The sequence below is a fragment of the Apiospora aurea genome, assembly GCF_038362705.1.
Source record: "Apiospora aurea strain CBS 24483 chromosome Unknown utg000001l_segment0_segment0, whole genome shotgun sequence".
NCBI lineage: Eukaryota > Fungi > Ascomycota > Sordariomycetes > Amphisphaeriales > Apiosporaceae > Apiospora > Apiospora aurea.
The window spans coordinates 5867372-5883579 of record NW_027117388.1 but is presented as its reverse complement, the minus strand read 5'-3'; the positions used below and the strand labels follow the sequence as shown (position 1 = coordinate 5883579).

Below are 16208 nucleotides of genomic sequence, written 5' to 3'. Positions count from 1 at the left end.
CAAAGTCATGATCGCCACTCGTATATCCTCCCTCCCATAATTGGGCCGACTGCAACGCTTCAAGTCCACAGGAACCATCTTCCGGCCAAGCCTCCCATCGCATCATGCGATCTGTGCGAGATAATCCTTGAGTGTCTTGGAACATCCCTCGAGGTGGACTCTTGGCTCCCAGGTATTCTGGGACTTGGGGTAGTTTTTCCACTTGACCTCGAACAGCAACTGACCCGTCTTATCAATCTTGTGGCCGACGATATCCTCTACGACGTAGACTCCGCTGTGGTCGTCGTCTTTCTTGCTGTTGCTTCTCTTCTTACTAGTAGCGCGGCGGCACTTAGGGGCAGGAGTAGCATCCTGAGCCTCATTGGCCTGGAATTGTTAGAAACTGTGAGTCGAGCCGGAAATATTTGCAAGATGCACATACCTTATTGTCTCCGGCAGCTTTAGCCTTCGCTGCCTTATCGGCAATAGCTGCAGCTCGAGCAGATCTTCGTGGGCTGCTTCTGGCTCCGACCTTACTGGCATCCTTCCGTTTCAGAGGGGAACTGGCTGGGCCGTTACCCTGCCCAAGACTTGACTGTGGTGTTGAGCTTTTGCGAGGACGACCACGACCAAGACCCGACTGGCCCGACTTGGAGACCGACAGCGGCAACACGGAGGTTGACTTGGAAGCCGACTGAGCTGACTCTTCTGTCTTGACACTCTTGTGAGGGCGACCGCGTTTCTTTGATGACTTGGGGGTTTCGCTTTCGTCAACGTCATCGGCCGTCTCCTCTGCGTGGTGTTTGCCCTTCTGGCGAGAATGGCGCGGTTCCTCCGCTTTCTTTCCAAAACGGCTTAAAATCTGGTGGGCTTGACGTGTATACGAATCATCCGAGTCCATGCCATCATCCTCTCCATCGCCAAGACTAACAACAGACTTCTTGGGGCTCTCATCTGTCTTGCCACGTCCCTTTCGTCCACCACGAAGTGTTGCAGCACTGTTGCGAACTAGAAGGATCTATTAGCTTCAGGCACCTACTGGATAAACTCAACCATTTCATTGGAATAAATGAACGTACGGCTGGATTTCCTAGTCTTTTTTCCAGTTTCATCATCATCATGATCCAACAGCTCCGGGAGGTCGGTGGCAACAAGAGGCGGCTGATCCTCAGAGTCGTCGGAATCTGTGAAGCTGTATGATGGGTCAGCATACAGGCAATGACCATTGGCATTGTCTTGAACTTACTCATTGCCATGGGGACGCTGGCCAAAGACAGGCGACTCCCCACCGTCGGAATCGGATGTGTTCTCTTGCGGAGGCATGATGATGGTCTCTCGTTGGTGCTGGGTTGATTGCTGCGCTGAGATAGTCGCCCCCATCAGCTTGTGATTTTTCCAAATGGATTGCTGAGGAAAAATTGAAAAAGAAAAAGACCAAAAGATGAAATGAAAAGCAAGATGCAGCTTACCCGAGGGGGATCAGGCTACGAACATGAGACATGAAAACAGACAGGTTCTGTGAGAGAAAGGGAGTTTAAAGCTGTAAATAGCACTCAATCGTCCTTGTCTGTGGATCGTGGCAGGCGCTTGTCTCCAGATCAGGGAAGCAGATTGGTCGCAGAGGTAGGTGTTAGGAGAAAAGACGGGAAGCACTCTTTCTGGAATTGTTGACCAGATTCTTGATGGCAACCGGCAAGTAATTATGTTCCCCTCTGGAAAACCTTTGGGAAAATGCAGTGTGGTTTCTTAGGACTCAATGATGTTGCATGTGGTGTGTGGGGTGAGGGACTGTTGAAGGCACACTGCGTGTCGAGTTTGATGTTATCAAATTTGGCAGGCGCGGAACTTGGCAAACAGAACCCTCCAGTGATTCTTGTTCTGGACAATAGATATTGAAACACCCAGTTGACATACCTTTGGTACCTCATAATAATCGACCACCGTAATTTGTTCAAGTGCCAACCTGTAATATTTAATAATTATTATGGTCATAATTTGGATCAGTTTTGAGAAAAGTCCTGCAACCCATTTCACCAGAGTTGACGGCTTCTCTTTACTTCAACATACGTACATGTATCTTACGACTTCCACTTACAATCCATGGACATCAGTAAAAATTACTTCATAATATGTACCGTGGAGAGTATGTACTATTACCATCTAGGACACTGATGATGACTTACGTACATGAAATTTGGGAACCGCCGTCCAGGTAGTTGCATCCCACCACTCTTTCGATGAACAAAAGTCATCGGTTCACTTCTCCAGGCTTAGAGCCCATGTACTTGATTTGGATGTGCTTTAGTCCACATCTTCTTCGTAATCGTCCGGTAGCTCTTCGAACCGACCCGATTGTTGGGCCGTCCGAACCGGGTTTTCCGCAGTAATCAGGCCATTAGCTCTCAGTCTACACGTTGTTAGCGATACCAAACAAATGGGGGGGGGGGTCTTAAGAGCGACTGACCTTTCAAACAGGACGTAGAGCCTCTCGGCCTCGCGCTCTTTCTCTTCTTCAGCCATCTCAGGCACCACAGGATGTTTCTCAGCGTCAAGGAACTGGCCCGTGATCGGATTTACTTCGCGGCCTCCGGCGTTTGCGAACGCTTCTTGTGCATTCTGAGGTATGGGGAGGTTTCGGTTGAAAAGGAAACCCGACGCGAATCCATAGCCAACGTTGTCAACAAACTTTGTCGCATCCCTATCAGACATGTCGAACAGAAGGTTGGAGATGGCTTCTCTGAACTGTGGCGTGACTGGATTGGTTGAGTTGCTGAGCAGCCATGATGGCAGCGTGCTACTCCGCCCCAATACTTCGTTCCGATCAGCTTCGGTGGGCAATAACTGCCCGCGAACCCAAGCCTTCATTTCTTCCGGAGCGTACTCGTGAATGGCCCTTAGAACCCCGACCAAAGCTGTAACAGTATTCTCAAGTTCTTCGTTGCCATAGGACTTTCTTGAGAGGTTCAGAAGCTCAACCAATCGGACGGCCAGAACATTGTTCTCTTCCTGCGGGAACAGTGCTGCTTGAATATCCTTGTCTCCGAGGTCTAAGTTGAGCAAAGCGTTAACTAGGGTGCCGATAGGTGGATCTAACGGCCTGCTGGATCCGATTGTGGAATGGCACAGCAGTACGACAATATGCGGTATGCAGGGCGTAAACGAGGAAGTCCTGTCTTTGCAGTAGTGCGTAATATTGAACAGGAGTTTAAGAGTCTCTACCAAGGCCACTTCCTGCATAGCATCGCTGGGCGGCTCAGGTGTGGTGGATCGTTTAGCATGTCGTTCGAGATTCTTGGCGATAATAGCTGCTATGTTATGCTTGTCGACCAAAGCTTCTATGTCCACATTGGTGTCGTAAGTGGTGAGGAAAATAACCCTCGAGATAAGGAACTCATTATCCCTGTTGTCGTTCTTGAGTTGACTGCAAGCTTTCGATTCAAAACCCAAGTCAACAAACATTTGGCGAGTATCTGGCTTCAGCAGCATGGCATTGCATAAGCATCGCAAAGCATTTCTTGAAGTCTTGCTTGAAGGGCTATGAAATGCATGCCGGGCCAGTGTCTCGATCCCCTGAGTGGCTTAATGAGTAACATGCCCAAGGGGTTGAGATCGAGTCAACTTTACCTCTTTCGTGAAGATCGGGTCTGCATTCTGGGGGTTTCTTCCATATATCTTGAGTTCTTCCAAAGCGGCATCTCGTTCTGATGGCAAGTTAGAACCAGCTAATCGGCTTCGATTACTACTCAAGCGACTCACGATCAGGTAAAAGGCAGATGGCTTCTAAGTCGTTGCTCAACTTTGACACCAATTCAGTCACCGCAGCCAGCTTTTCTGTTTGAATGTTTAGCGACTGAAAGTTTGGAATTATGTGCAGCCGACTGACCTGGCCCAATCAAGTTGCCCATGGCGGGCTGCGGAGTGGGTTGTGCCATCCCAGCCTCTTTAACGTCGGATGTTGATTTGAGGCTAGAAAAGGGGCCGTTTTGGTGAGAGAACAGTCGCTTAAGACGGCCAGGTCTCTCTTGGGAAGACTGTTGAGACATGGTCAGCATACGACCTTAGACATGGGAGGTATGTAAGAGCGAGACTGTGTCTCTCAGAAGTATAACGATTCAAAATTAGAATCTCAAGTGAAGCCTGTCAAAAGGAGTTGATGGCTCGAAACGAAACCCAAACTCATTTTGCTTGATAACACAAAAGGGATGATGCAGCGGCGCGATGGAGACAAGGGGTTGTAAGAAGGGATCACGTCTTGCCTGAGCCGGGTAACGGATCGCGATTCACAAGCAGTAAGTAGGACGGAGCAGGGCTAAAACGGATACTGTGGAAGAGGACGGTAGCTGTGTGCAGGGGCAACCGACGACGTACCTAAAGAGACCTCAGGTGATTGGGGTAGTTTGGGTTGCAGAGACCAGTAGCGAGCGACGCCTCCCAGAACTGAAAAAACAAAGAGATAGGTATTTCGGCAGAAGCGAAAGTAGAATGGCAGTACTGAACAGATGGCGGATGGGGCTAGGTACATGTATGTTCCAGAAATCCAGCTAGTGCACCAACGCCTACCGCAATAGAGGAGCGCCGGTATTGATCTACTACGCAGCAGAATAAGGTACGCTAAAGCAGCTAATCCCCAAGAGAGGCGGGCATGTACGAATCAAGTAGTACTGTAGTAGTACCACGCGGGTCAAGCCAAAGTAGGTAAAAGATTTAGATTGATTCATCCGGCCCGGTGCTGGAAACGTCAAAGGTGCGGGAAAGCCCCCGCCGATGTTGGATTCAGCATCTGATCGCGCACCCCCTGGTCTGCCCCGCATTTCCATTCTAGGACTGTAGGTATTATCTAAGCAGCCCAGCGCGCTCCTTTACTGAGGCGCCACGAGTGCTGTCGCTGGTCCGTGCGTCGCCCCTAGATGCCTAGCTTAATTGGAATCTTGAACGCGCCTGCGCGTCGGGAACCTGAAAGGCTGGGGAAAACCACTTTAACAGGGGTGCTGCTGACCGGAAAACGCGTCACGCGAGCCCGTTACCTGGTCTTCCGGCGCGAGCCCAACGCGTATCTCAAAAATCCAATCTACTCGAATGGGTATTAGTAGAATCGCACTGTCAAGGCAAAGCCACCTCACTTTGCCGTGACTCTCGTTATACCTGGCCGATGGCATGATTGCCTACTCAATTTCATACCCAGCTGCCTTGCCACGAACAAGCGAACCACAACCAAAATAATCCCACTCACTTTAATCGGCGTTTGTCCTACCAAGATTGCCCCCGTCTGTCTCTCGTGCCATCTCGGTCTTGCCGATCGCCCCGACCCTAACCGCCCGAGCTCGAACGAACATTGACGAGTTTCTCATGATATTCGACTTCGCCGTCGACAGCAGCAGGGCATCCAGCGGTGGCCGAGCAAGTCAGCAAGCGGCGGGCTTGTAGTCATGGTACCGCAAGTGATAGTTCCCAATGCTCTCGAAGCTTTGCCGGCTCGACCACCGACTCCACCCAGGGAGAAGAATATCAATTCTGACTTGACTTCGAGGAGAAAGCACATCTTTGGCTCCCAGTCTCTACACACACCGCCCAGCTTCTCACCAGACTCGTCCGACTTATCCAACCCGACCTCGCGGCGGAACCGCAAGAAGGTTGGCTTCACAAGCCAGCCTGAGTATTGCGAAGCTCCTGCCTATGTCGACCATGCGAAACGGCAACACCCGACACCCGTATCGACGTCATCGACAACATCTACTCTGTCCAGTGGTAGGCCTATCAAATCCATTCTGAAACCATCGGCCCCCGTCCTTGCCAATCCGCTGGACCCGTCCATGGGTTTGGATGGCAGCTCGAGACCGGTTGATATTGTTAAGATGTTGGAATCCACTGTTCAGCAGCTCGCAGGAGCCGATCGAGACTTGAAAGTCGATGCCTACATGATGCTGGTGCGAGCCTTGAAGAACTCAAATAGTCTCCCTGATCGCATTGCTCTGCAAGATAAGATGGGCTTGTTCATGCAGTTCATACAGCGAGACATTACGGCCAAGACTTCCGAAGGATCCTTGGACTCGTCGCTCGTCAACCATGCGCTGATGCTCCTCAGCACCTTCATGTTCTATCCTGCCATTGCTTCCACCTTATCAAACGATTTTGGCGTCTTCATCATCGACCACTGCATTCGATCTTTCGAAGATGCTTCGGCTCCTAAAGATGTGACTCGCCACCTTATGCAGGTGGTGGCCTACCAGGACTTCTCCCCCAAGGTTATGACTGCCGACCGCGTAGGGAGATTGGTATCCTCTCTTCATACCATTGAGGATCGGGTCAAGGGCAAGAGCATCATCCAGTCTCGACTCTTCATCTATCGACGTCTCATCAAACAATCGAAGATGCACATGATCTCACATTCCGACTGGCTGCTTGACTTGTTTGAGGACATGCTTAGCAACATGAAGGAAATTCGTGGCGCTGCCATTGTCTTGGGTCTGGAGGCTAGCTTTACCATCGCCAAGGAGAAGCAATTCTCAAGGCGGGTAATGGAAATCCTACAGATGTTAGTCGACGAGACGAAGTACATCGAACTGTACGTTGGCCGTCTCAGGGCAATGCTGAGAGAGAAGTCCGACTCTACAGCAGTGCCCCAGATATGGAGTGTCGTTATACTCCTGATGAGATGCCCGGTGGACCGCTGGGAATTCTTTGGCCCGTGGTTGGAGATCATTCAGAGCTGCTTCAATAGCAGTGACTTCCAAACAAAATTGGAGGCTAACTACGCCTGGAACCGTCTCGTCTATGCACTACAGCTCAACGACCAGTCGTTTGCCAAAACGATCGCTACCATATGCCAACCATTCCTAAGTCAGTTGAAGCGCAGATCTACTGGGAAGCAGAGTTCAGAATTGCGTAAGGTTGTCTTTGGTAGCATTTGCAACCTTTACTATTATGCATTCAAGCCGAATACCAGCACTGCCCACCTCGACACCTTCTGGGATGCTTGTGTTCGGCCGCTCTTCCAGCGCATGATCGTCCCCGAGGCGGAGAAAGCAAGTGGGACTTTGCATGATCATACATCTCAAGCTACCCTTATTCTCACGGGTCTCTTTGACTCGAGTACGCCTAGACTATGGAAGGAAGACCACGTCTGGGTGGACCCCTTGGTCAAGCCAGAGGATTTGCCTGCCCTTGATGCGAAATGGGTAAGGCATAATGCTTCTCGGGTGTTCGGAGTTGTGGAGCAAATACTGTCCAAGGCCTATTTCGAGTTGGCGAGACCCGAGTCCGACACCGCGAAGCTTTGGAGGGCCCTCGTTGGCGCCGTGGCCTCTGCCGCGAGCAAGGAGGTCAAGGTATCTACGGACACGGCGATCTTCCTAGCCCACTCTTTCACCTTACTGCTCAAAGTCTGGTCCCGTGGTATAGAAAAGGCAGATGATACCGATTCTAAATCTACCACCTTCTTTGAAGCCACCAGCATCTACATCGGTACAATGATTGATGCTCTTGGGCTACTCCCATTCACCGAGAGGCAGCTTTCGATGGGCAACCAGAATACGTTTGTCCCTGTTGCCACTCCCCTCCCACCGACCTACGAAGGGCCAAGGGCAGACACGGACCCCACTACACCACCTATTCTCTATCCTTTCCACACTCCCACCAAACACCGTTGACGGTCAAGACTTGGCAACTCTCATACAAAGAGTACTTGCGCCTTTCTTGTCCACCGTGTCCAACAAATCTTCACGGGCAAAGGTTGACCTCGCCCAGGAACTGATGCAACTTGTTCCTATGGAGACGCTCATTCCTTTTGGCCCCTGGCTAGCGATTTCTGATACCTTTTCCAAGAGTCTAGATAACAGTCAAGCGAGCCATTCGTCTTCAAGTTCTAGCGATCAGCCTCCAATTGGCCATGAGTACCGCGAGATTGTCAGGCATTTGGAACGGGGTATCAGGTCGACTCCAAACCTGCCCTGGGAATACTGGCAGTTCTTGTTCCAGAACCTTTTTGTCCGCGTCGCAGCCGACGTTGGTGAAGCAGGCTGCGCCATCTCGATTGTCGAACCTATAGCCAAATGCGCCACGGAGATAATAACTGCTCAGCATGACGCCACACTCGACCCAACTTTATTGAAAGTTGGCTCGGAATTGATATCAAACGCAAAGCACCCGCGAGATCGCCAGGCTCTTGAAGCTGCCCGACGCCGACTTTGGGGCACCTCAGCGGGAGGCTCGAGATCCGTCTCTCACGATCCCTTTGACAGCTTATACAGGCTCGTGAACCATCTCCTTGAGGTAACATATAAGCACTACGATGATGCGATAAGTATGGCTATATGCTCGCTCTTGGAAAACATGTCCGGTTTCCTACTGCGATGCAACCAGGAGTTGGCGTTGAAGGCACTAGTCATTATCCAGAACGGCATCGGGGCCTGGATTCGCGACACAGATGAAATATACAATAGTCGACAGTCAATCACTCTGTCTGAAGCGGTAAGTCTTACAAATAACACATTAAAGGGGCCAAGCTAATGTTGCATAGGTCAAGCAACTGTGGAGTCGTGTTTGCAATACCTTCGCCCAGGCAGACAGCCTCGAGGAAATTCAACTAGACACTATTGAGCCATTGCTATGCTCAGCCTTCGAGAGCAAGCACAAGCATATCGTCAGTACCGCTACCGTGATGTGGAACAGCGCGTTTGAGCAGAGCAACAACATCCAATACCCCGATAAACTAAAGGCAGTGCTACTTTCGCTGCGACCTTACGTTGATATCGTGCTTCCCGGCTTAGACGACTCAAGCAACGAAGCAAGTGGGCAACCGCCATCTTTCATAGATTCCCAGGAAGGTGATTCTACTTCTATGAAACAACCACCCAGGAGTTCGCGCAATGGCACGCCGCAGATGAAAAAGCCAACATCTAGGCGTTCAACACCCGGGTCTGTCCAGCTGACGCTTCCAGCAGAGCGCAACCTGAACAGTACGCCTGGAGTGGCGCGGGTAGGGTCTGCTAGGAAGAGCATGACTCCTCGCCTGAGACATGACGACTCCCAAATTCAGTTCGCTGCCATTGCGTCATCCTCGCCTACGCACAATAACGCCGAGTCTCAAGTGTTGACCGAGCGCCAGAGAGAAGTCAGAGATCGACAGCGGGATAATGCCGCACTCTTTCCAGAGATCAAATCGAGCGTTGAACAGCGTAGATCGACGCGACTGTCGATGGTCAACTCTACAACACCCACTCCTTCGCCCGAGAAAAGGTCGACTCCCAAATCTCACCGCAGGATTGAGGATTACGTTTCTTTGACGCCTACACCCCGACGCGGCCAGGCTGCCTTTATCTACAATGATCAAGAGATGACGGACGATGTGCCTTCTTCACCCCCGAACCCCGACGGTACCCCTTAATACCAGAACTCAGCAAGCCTCAGTCTAGCAGTAGCATCATTCTGGATGATTGGCCACCCTCATCGCCCATCTCCGAATCCCCTTCGCGAAATCGGCAATCAGCATCCCAACACTCTAGATCGGTCGTGCCAATGTCACATGAACCATCCAAGGAAGCATTGGCAGAGGGAGAAATGATGGAGCCAACAGCAGAGGATGTTGACGTGAAAATGGGCGAGGGCGCCGCTGAAGAAGTGGCAGAGGAAGAGATCGAGGATGCTGATGTCGAAGGAGAGACTACCATGCCAGATCTCGAGCAGGATCTATCCAGGATTGAATCTTTTCTCCCAGTGGCTGCCGAAACATCAGCTATCAAGGACCCAGCAACTCCGATCCATCCAAGAGCCCAGAAAGACCAGGGAACTCCGCGATCTGACAACGACGTGTATGTTGATGCTCTTAGTAGCCCCAACGATTCACCTCGGAACCTGCGATCCCAAGCCAGGACGAAGCCGCAACCGGATAAAGCCGCGTCTCAGCCTGTCGCTGATTGTTCATTCGAAGCCAGTGACGTGGACGAGCGTAGCATGTTGCGTCTTGTCGTTGAGCTCGACTCGAGGAAATGCGATGCTCCGACGAAGGATGGCACAGAACCGGCGGAAAAGACTGACCAAAAGAAAAGATCTCCTGCAAAGGAGTGCATCACTGTGAACACTGTAACTGGACAGACACGTCGCCGGTCGACAAGGAATAAGGCACGGTCTGAAGAAACATCATCTGTCATTGCCTCTACACCAGTCGAACCCGACAGCTCCCAGGCATCTGATGGTACAGCCCAAAAGAAACGAAAGAGGCCCCAGGAAAGCTCCCAGGAAGGTCCCCAGGAGTCTGGCAGCAAAAAGCGCAGGCACCGCAACGATGTCGATTCGGACCACGAGGCGGTGCCTGACAGCCAGCTTCTGCCAGTCAACGACAGTAAGCACCACCACCTACCTCGCCCAGTGAAACCCGCAATAGCATCATCATCTGACCTGTGGCCTAGACAAGTCGTTGGAGCCGTCCGAGATTTCTGGCGTAGAACAACCTTCCGACTCGTCGCACGCATCTTCCGAGCACGACCATGAGGAAATGGACACAGATGCCTCTTCACCGGCCGCCGACGCGCTTGTTGATGACAGCGAGGCGATCCACCTACAGATCGTCCAGGAGGCGTCTCAAAGCGAAGGGGCTGAAACCACTACCAACGATTCGTTCGAGGACAACAAAGGCGGTGAAGCCAGAACCGCTTTAGCAGACCTTGCTGATGTGACCATGCTGGAGGATATGGAGCAGGAGGAGGAGACGGAAGATGAGGAAGAAGATATGGTGGAGGATGAGGAAGACGTAGAGGACGAAGAGGACGAAGAAGAGGATGAGGATGAGGATGATGATGTTTCAGTTGCATCAGAATCGTCGGAAATGATGCGCAGAGCTACCACCGAGGAACCACCCTTGATGTCCAGCGAAGGACCAGCGGAGAGCCCCGAGGCGATCCCCTCACCGACGAAATCGTCGATGGAGAGGATCATGACGGCGCTCAGGGGAGGACTCGTGGAGCTGAGCACCGCGGCCCTGTCGAGGGACGAGGTCAGCAGGATCGAAGACATGTTTTACGACATCAAGAGGGAGCTCTACATTGCGGAGAGCAGAGGGCGAGGGCTTCACAGCCATCCGCCGAGACGATGATACCATTAAAAAATACCCTACTTCACCCCTGCAGCGACAAGCACTTGGGGCGGGGGGAGAGGAAATAATAGCACGCATGAAGTTTACTTTTACATGCTACCATATGCTGCGTCTTTTTCAATTCTCATTATATGTTAGGATGTAAGAACGATGTGGACGGAAAGGGATGACGGACAGCGATGAGACGCAGCCGGATGAAACAATAGGGAAAGAAAAGGGACGGACGGGCCTAACGACGGTGATACAGGATGATGGATGTCACACGGGATTAAGGAGGACCGCCCTGGATGAGAACATGTGGTACAGAGCTGGCCCAGCTCGCCCGGAGAATCATACATAATTTCTCGAGGAAAGGGGGAATTGGCAGGCCAACAGTCCATTGTGCTGGAAAAATAAACGACATAGATTCATTACCATACGGGCAAGGCGTTGTAGGTTCAGGCATTATCATCCTCAGCGAGCCCCAAATAGAGATACTCTGATTCTTTTACAAACCTTCAAAGTGTGAGCGAGCTGTGTTGCCTTATGCTTCACCCCTAATCCCCGATTCATGCATTAAAGCCATGGAATAACACATCACGTAGAAAGTTGCCGGCACATCAAGACCGTTGTATGTATGTACAGTGCTCAACGAGTTGGATGAATGTCTCTACTGTTGTGCTGTAACTGTCCCCATACACTCGTCTGCGGATATTTCATCAATGTTAATTTGTCCAACTAACTTTTGGGTAACCCATATACGCCGTAACTCCAAAGCAAACATTTCCCCCTTTTTGGCCCTCCTTACATCTTCTCCTTTTCTTCACAACGCACAAGCAGCAACGTTACAGAGTCCTCTGTACTAGTAATCGTGTTCGGTTTTGGTTTTGCCCCCTCCCCCTTTCCTTTCGCTATTTCAGATCCGCGCGCGCGCTCCGGAAGTGGTCCGCGACGAGGAAGGTGAGCTCGAGGGCCTGCTTCTCGTTGAGGCGGGGGTCGCAGAAGCTCGTGTAGTTGGTCGAGAGGTCGTCCTCGTCGAGCCCCTCGCTGCCGCCGACGCACTCGGTGACGGCGTCGCCCGTGAGCTCGAGGTGGACGCCGCCGAGGTAGCTGCCCTCCTCCTGGTGGACCTGGAGGGTCTCCTGCAGCTCCGAGAAGATGTCGTTGAAGCGGCGCGTCTTGACGCCCGAGCCCGTCGAGCGCGTGTTGCCGTGCATGGGGTCGCACTGCCAGATGACGCAGCCCTTGTACTCGCTGCCCTCAACGGCGCGGATGTGGTTGGGCAGGAGCTCGCGCACCTTGTCGGCGCCGTAGCGGGTGATGAGGGTGATCTTGCCGACCTCGCGGCTCGGGTTCAGGGTGCGGAGCAGCTCCAGCAGGTCCGAGACGGGCGTGGTGGGCCCCACCTTGATGCCGATGGGGTTGGCGATGCCGCGGAAGAACTCGACGTGGGCGTGGTCGATCTGGCGCGTGCGGTCACCGATCCAGATGAAGTGGGCCGAGGTGTCGTAGTACTCCATGCGGGTCTCCTCGCCGGGGATGGCGTAGGCCGGGTTCTCCATCAGCCGGGTCAGGCTCTCCTCGTACTCGAGCAGCAGGCCCTCGTGGCTGGAGAAGAGATCGACGGTGGAGATCTCGGAGCTCTTGTCGGCGCCGATGGTGTGGCTGAAGCGGATCATGTCGGTGAGGAAGCGCACGGCTTCCGAGTACTTGGCCTTGAGTTCGGGGTCCTTGACGTGACCCAGCCCCCAGTTAAGGGGCCGGTGCAGGTCGGCAATGCCCGAGGCCAGGGCGGCTCTGACGTAGTTGAGGGTCGCGGCCGAGTGGTTGTAAGCCTTGACCAGCCGCTGGGGGTCGAGCTCTCGCTCATCCAGATGGTAGCCGTTCAGGATATCACCGCGGAACGAAGGGACCTGCTTCCCGTCGACCGTCTCCATGGGGCTCGAGCGGGGCTTGGCGTACTGGCCGGCCATGCGGCCAATGCGGACGACCCTCTTGTTGGCGCCCCAGATGAGGACCAGACTCATCTGCAGCAGCAGCTTGATCTTGGACTCGATGGCGCCCTGGCGGCAGTAGTCGAAGAGCTCGGCACAGTCACCTCCCTGCAGCAAGAAAGCCTTGCCCTGGGCGACATCTTTCAGGTTCTCCTTGAGCTTGTTGATCTCGTGAGGGTGGACGATGGGAGGGAGCTGCTCAAGCTCGGCGGTGGCCTTGCGCAACGCCTTCAGATCTGGGTACTCTGGGCATTGCTTGACGGGCTTGGACCTCCAGGAACTGGGTGACCAGGCGGGGGCGGGACCATCGCCATTGGCATGGTTGGTGTCGTTTGTTGCACTCATCTCGTCGTCGTCCAGAGTTCTGTGAGTCGATTGTTGAAATTGAGGTTGAGATTTGGGATGTGCCCTGGGCACCTTTTATGTAACACGGGGGTGGGCTGAGGTCGAGTTGACAATGTCGTACCAGACGGAAGATAGTTTGCTGGTATGAATTCGAAGTGTGACTGTGCTGTGCTGAGACAGTGCTCAAGATATACTTTTTTTTCGCCCTCTTCTTGCTCTCCCCGAAGGAGGAATTGGAAAGAGAGCAGCAGGAACAAGAAAACTGGAGGATGAGTCAAACCGTCGACCGTCATCTGGAATGAGTCCGATGCTAGTCCGCGCCCGCTGTTCCGGAATAATAACGTCAGTTGGTCCCCGCCGACCCAAACAGGCACTGATTTGACCGCTACGACGGACGAGGGGTGGTGGATGGAGGGGTAGTTCAGGGTAGTTCCAATTGGTACGTTAGGTTAATTGGCAATTGGTAGGGGTGGCCTGGGTGGGCTTGAAATTTTGGGCGGCTTGTTTTGTTGGCTTCCATGTTGGTAGCGCACTAATGTACGGTACTAAAAAGACGAAAGGCACGTATCGTACCGTAACAAGCGCGCCCTTGTCTGCCTTTGCTAGCCTGTCGTCGCTAGCCTGTGCCCCCGCCCGCCCGCCCGAAGCTGCAGTCAAGCTCCAGAGCTGTCATCAAATGGCATACTACCTAACTTGCTAACCTACAGCTACGCATCAGACATTCCAACAATCTACCGAGTGCAGTGCTAGGCAACCTACAGCAGTATCAATCGCAATACGACAAAACCAACCCCTTCTTATACACACACCACCCCCAAAATGGCCGAGCACCAGCCCCCCAACCTGCACGAGGGCGCCACCACCGGCGACGTCGAAGACGAGGTCCAAGCCGCCAAGTCCGCCGAGGACCGCAAGGCCGCCGCCGCCATGGCCAGCATGGGCTCCAACGGCGCCGACGACGCCAACGGCAGCACCGCCGTCGACCAGGAAGCCGCCTCCAAGGCCATGCAGAGCCTCGGCGGCGAGGCCAACAAGTCCGCCGCCGCCGTCCAGAAAAAGGTCAAGGTCGACGCTGCCGACGTCACTCTATTGGTACGTTCTTGGATGGAATGCCTACCTGCCTCTTGTCCCCCTTTCTCTGCCTTTCTAGCATGCTAATTACTATGTCTTGCTTTGCAGGTGGACCAGCTCGATCTCACGAAGCCCAAGGCGACAGAGCTGCTCAAAGCGCACGACGGCGATGCAGTCAAGGCTATGAAGGCTTCCATAGCGGTGTAATGAAGACAGGCTCAAGACTACGAGCTAGGGATCAAGATCTTATGACTGCATGTGGCGGCGTTCCTCTTTCTTGCCTTGTACTGGATTTACAAAACATGTGTCAAACCAAACGACAATACCCAATAGATATACACTGGTTCAACCTATCGAGCTCCGGCAGGTGCAGTACGAACTAGATACGGGGTATCTCGGAACATTATTTGATTTGATTTTTGCTCACGAGTTCCACTTCTTGTTGGTCAGCCGTAAATGGCCAAAGAGTCCTGCTTGCTGAAATACAACGTAAAGCTCAATGAGTCGAAGATTGTTGTCCCTGACCATGGGTCCCATCTTCGATAGGAAATTCCTCTTCCTCAAAAGAAAGACTCGGTTCGGTCCTTCCTCCTGCCCTGTATTTTGTTCCAGGCAAGAAGCCCGGATCCATTGCTATCACATCATAGCTTTTCCATGGGGTTTGCCCCGTCAGACCGAGATGATTTGACCACCCTCGTATGCGTCACCGGCCTCCAGTTTCGTCCAGGCCTTGACCGCACCAGCCTCAACACAGATCATGTTTCGGTAGCCATCCTTGGGCTCAAAGTCGCCCATGCCCTGTGCCTTCTCGACCCAGGGGTTCCAAACAACGACATCGCCCAGGTTGTCGCGGACAATGCTGAACTTGGCCTCGCCGCTTTCCGATACAACGACAGGCGTCTCTGGCGAGGCGGGGTGGTACACGCGGTCCACCTCGCCGGCGATGGTGACATCTCCAGTCTGTTGCTTTTCCTTGGCGCCGTCCACCTTGTCGATGTAGGCAGACTCTTCGAGCCCCGAGATCTTGACCTTGGTGATGTCACCAATGCGGAAATATGTGTGCAGCAGGGTCTGGAACTCAAAGGGCTGATCGCCGTCGTTGGTGATGACAATGCCAGTTCGGAGAGCATCCGGCGTCAGGGTGACACTATATATGAGGGAGAAGGAAAAGGGCCAGAGCTTCTTGGCCTCATCGTCAATCGTGGCCGTGCTAAGGCCAAAGTCGAGCTTGACCGAGGCATCGGTCTGGCCGGAAGACTCGGTCGTCGACTTGCCCAGGAAATCCCATCGGGAGTTGCGGGCAAACCCGTGCTGCGGAAGCTTGGACGTGGGCTCGTGGTCGGGCGCTGTGCCGAAGACCTGCGGCGGGAGAAGGTAAGATCGATTAGTCACATGTTGTTTGCATATATATAAAACAGAAGAAGAAAAAATATGATATTTCTCCCGCCTATTACAAAGATTACCAGGTAGAGCAAGGGGGAGGGCCAGGTACGTACAGGGAAGACCAGGGGGATACCGCCTCTCACAGCTTTAGAGCCATCGAGCTTGGCGGCCTCGCTGAGCCAGAGACGCTCGTTGCCGGCACGATCTTTCCAGCTGGTGACCGTGGCGCCGTGAAGCAGAACCTCGATGCACTCTCCCGAGGGCAGCACAGCGCTGACGCGAGAGTTGTCGTGCGTGATGTTGACTTGGGCCTGTGGGGGCAAGCCAGGCGTGGTCGCCAGCGCCTGGGGCTTGTTGGGACGGTCAACCAT

General features: G+C 53.1%; 6 protein-coding genes across 6 annotated transcripts; 2 read left to right on the top strand and 4 right to left on the bottom strand.

Moving 5' to 3' along the window:
• Nucleotides 1-102: 102 nt before the first annotated feature.
• Nucleotides 103-1302, bottom strand: PG986_001770 (chromo domain-like protein; the record flags this gene model as incomplete). The annotated part of the gene is made up of 4 exons (XM_066837992.1): nt 103-366; nt 422-987; nt 1059-1171; nt 1226-1302. 4 exons carry the CDS (start codon nt 1300-1302, stop codon nt 103-105), a joined length of 1020 nt encoding a protein of 339 aa, XP_066706885.1.
• Nucleotides 1303-2280: 978 nt separating this feature from the next.
• Nucleotides 2281-4022, bottom strand: PG986_001769 (guanine nucleotide exchange factor synembryn domain-containing protein; the record flags this gene model as incomplete). The annotated part of the gene is made up of 5 exons (XM_066837991.1): nt 2281-2386; nt 2444-3549; nt 3604-3680; nt 3736-3810; nt 3863-4022. The coding sequence occupies 5 exons, from the start codon at nt 4020-4022 to the stop codon at nt 2281-2283; spliced, it is 1524 nt and encodes a 507-aa protein (XP_066706884.1).
• Nucleotides 4023-5405: 1383 nt separating this feature from the next.
• Nucleotides 5406-11065, top strand: PG986_001768 (uncharacterized protein; the record flags this gene model as incomplete). Its single annotated transcript, XM_066837990.1, is given in 5 exon segments — nt 5406-7620; nt 7634-8445; nt 8495-9350; nt 9368-10315; nt 10383-11065. The coding sequence occupies 5 exon segments, from the start codon at nt 5406-5408 to the stop codon at nt 11063-11065; spliced, it is 5514 nt and encodes a 1837-aa protein (XP_066706883.1).
• An 890-nt stretch (nt 11066-11955) lies between these two features.
• Nucleotides 11956-13383, bottom strand: PG986_001767 (Phospho-2-dehydro-3-deoxyheptonate aldolase; the record flags this gene model as incomplete). Its single annotated transcript, XM_066837989.1, has 1 exon — nt 11956-13383. One exon carries the CDS (start codon nt 13381-13383, stop codon nt 11956-11958), a length of 1428 nt encoding a protein of 475 aa, XP_066706882.1.
• An 819-nt stretch (nt 13384-14202) lies between these two features.
• PG986_001766 (uncharacterized protein) lies at nt 14203-14661 on the top strand (the record flags this gene model as incomplete). The annotated part of the gene is made up of 2 exons (XM_066837988.1): nt 14203-14475; nt 14563-14661. 2 exons carry the CDS (start codon nt 14203-14205, stop codon nt 14659-14661), a joined length of 372 nt encoding a protein of 123 aa, XP_066706881.1.
• A 462-nt stretch (nt 14662-15123) lies between these two features.
• PG986_001765 (Glucose-6-phosphate 1-epimerase) lies at nt 15124-16208 on the bottom strand (the record flags this gene model as incomplete). Its single annotated transcript, XM_066837987.1, has 2 exons — nt 15124-15813; nt 15951-16208. The coding sequence occupies 2 exons, from the start codon at nt 16206-16208 to the stop codon at nt 15124-15126; spliced, it is 948 nt and encodes a 315-aa protein (XP_066706880.1).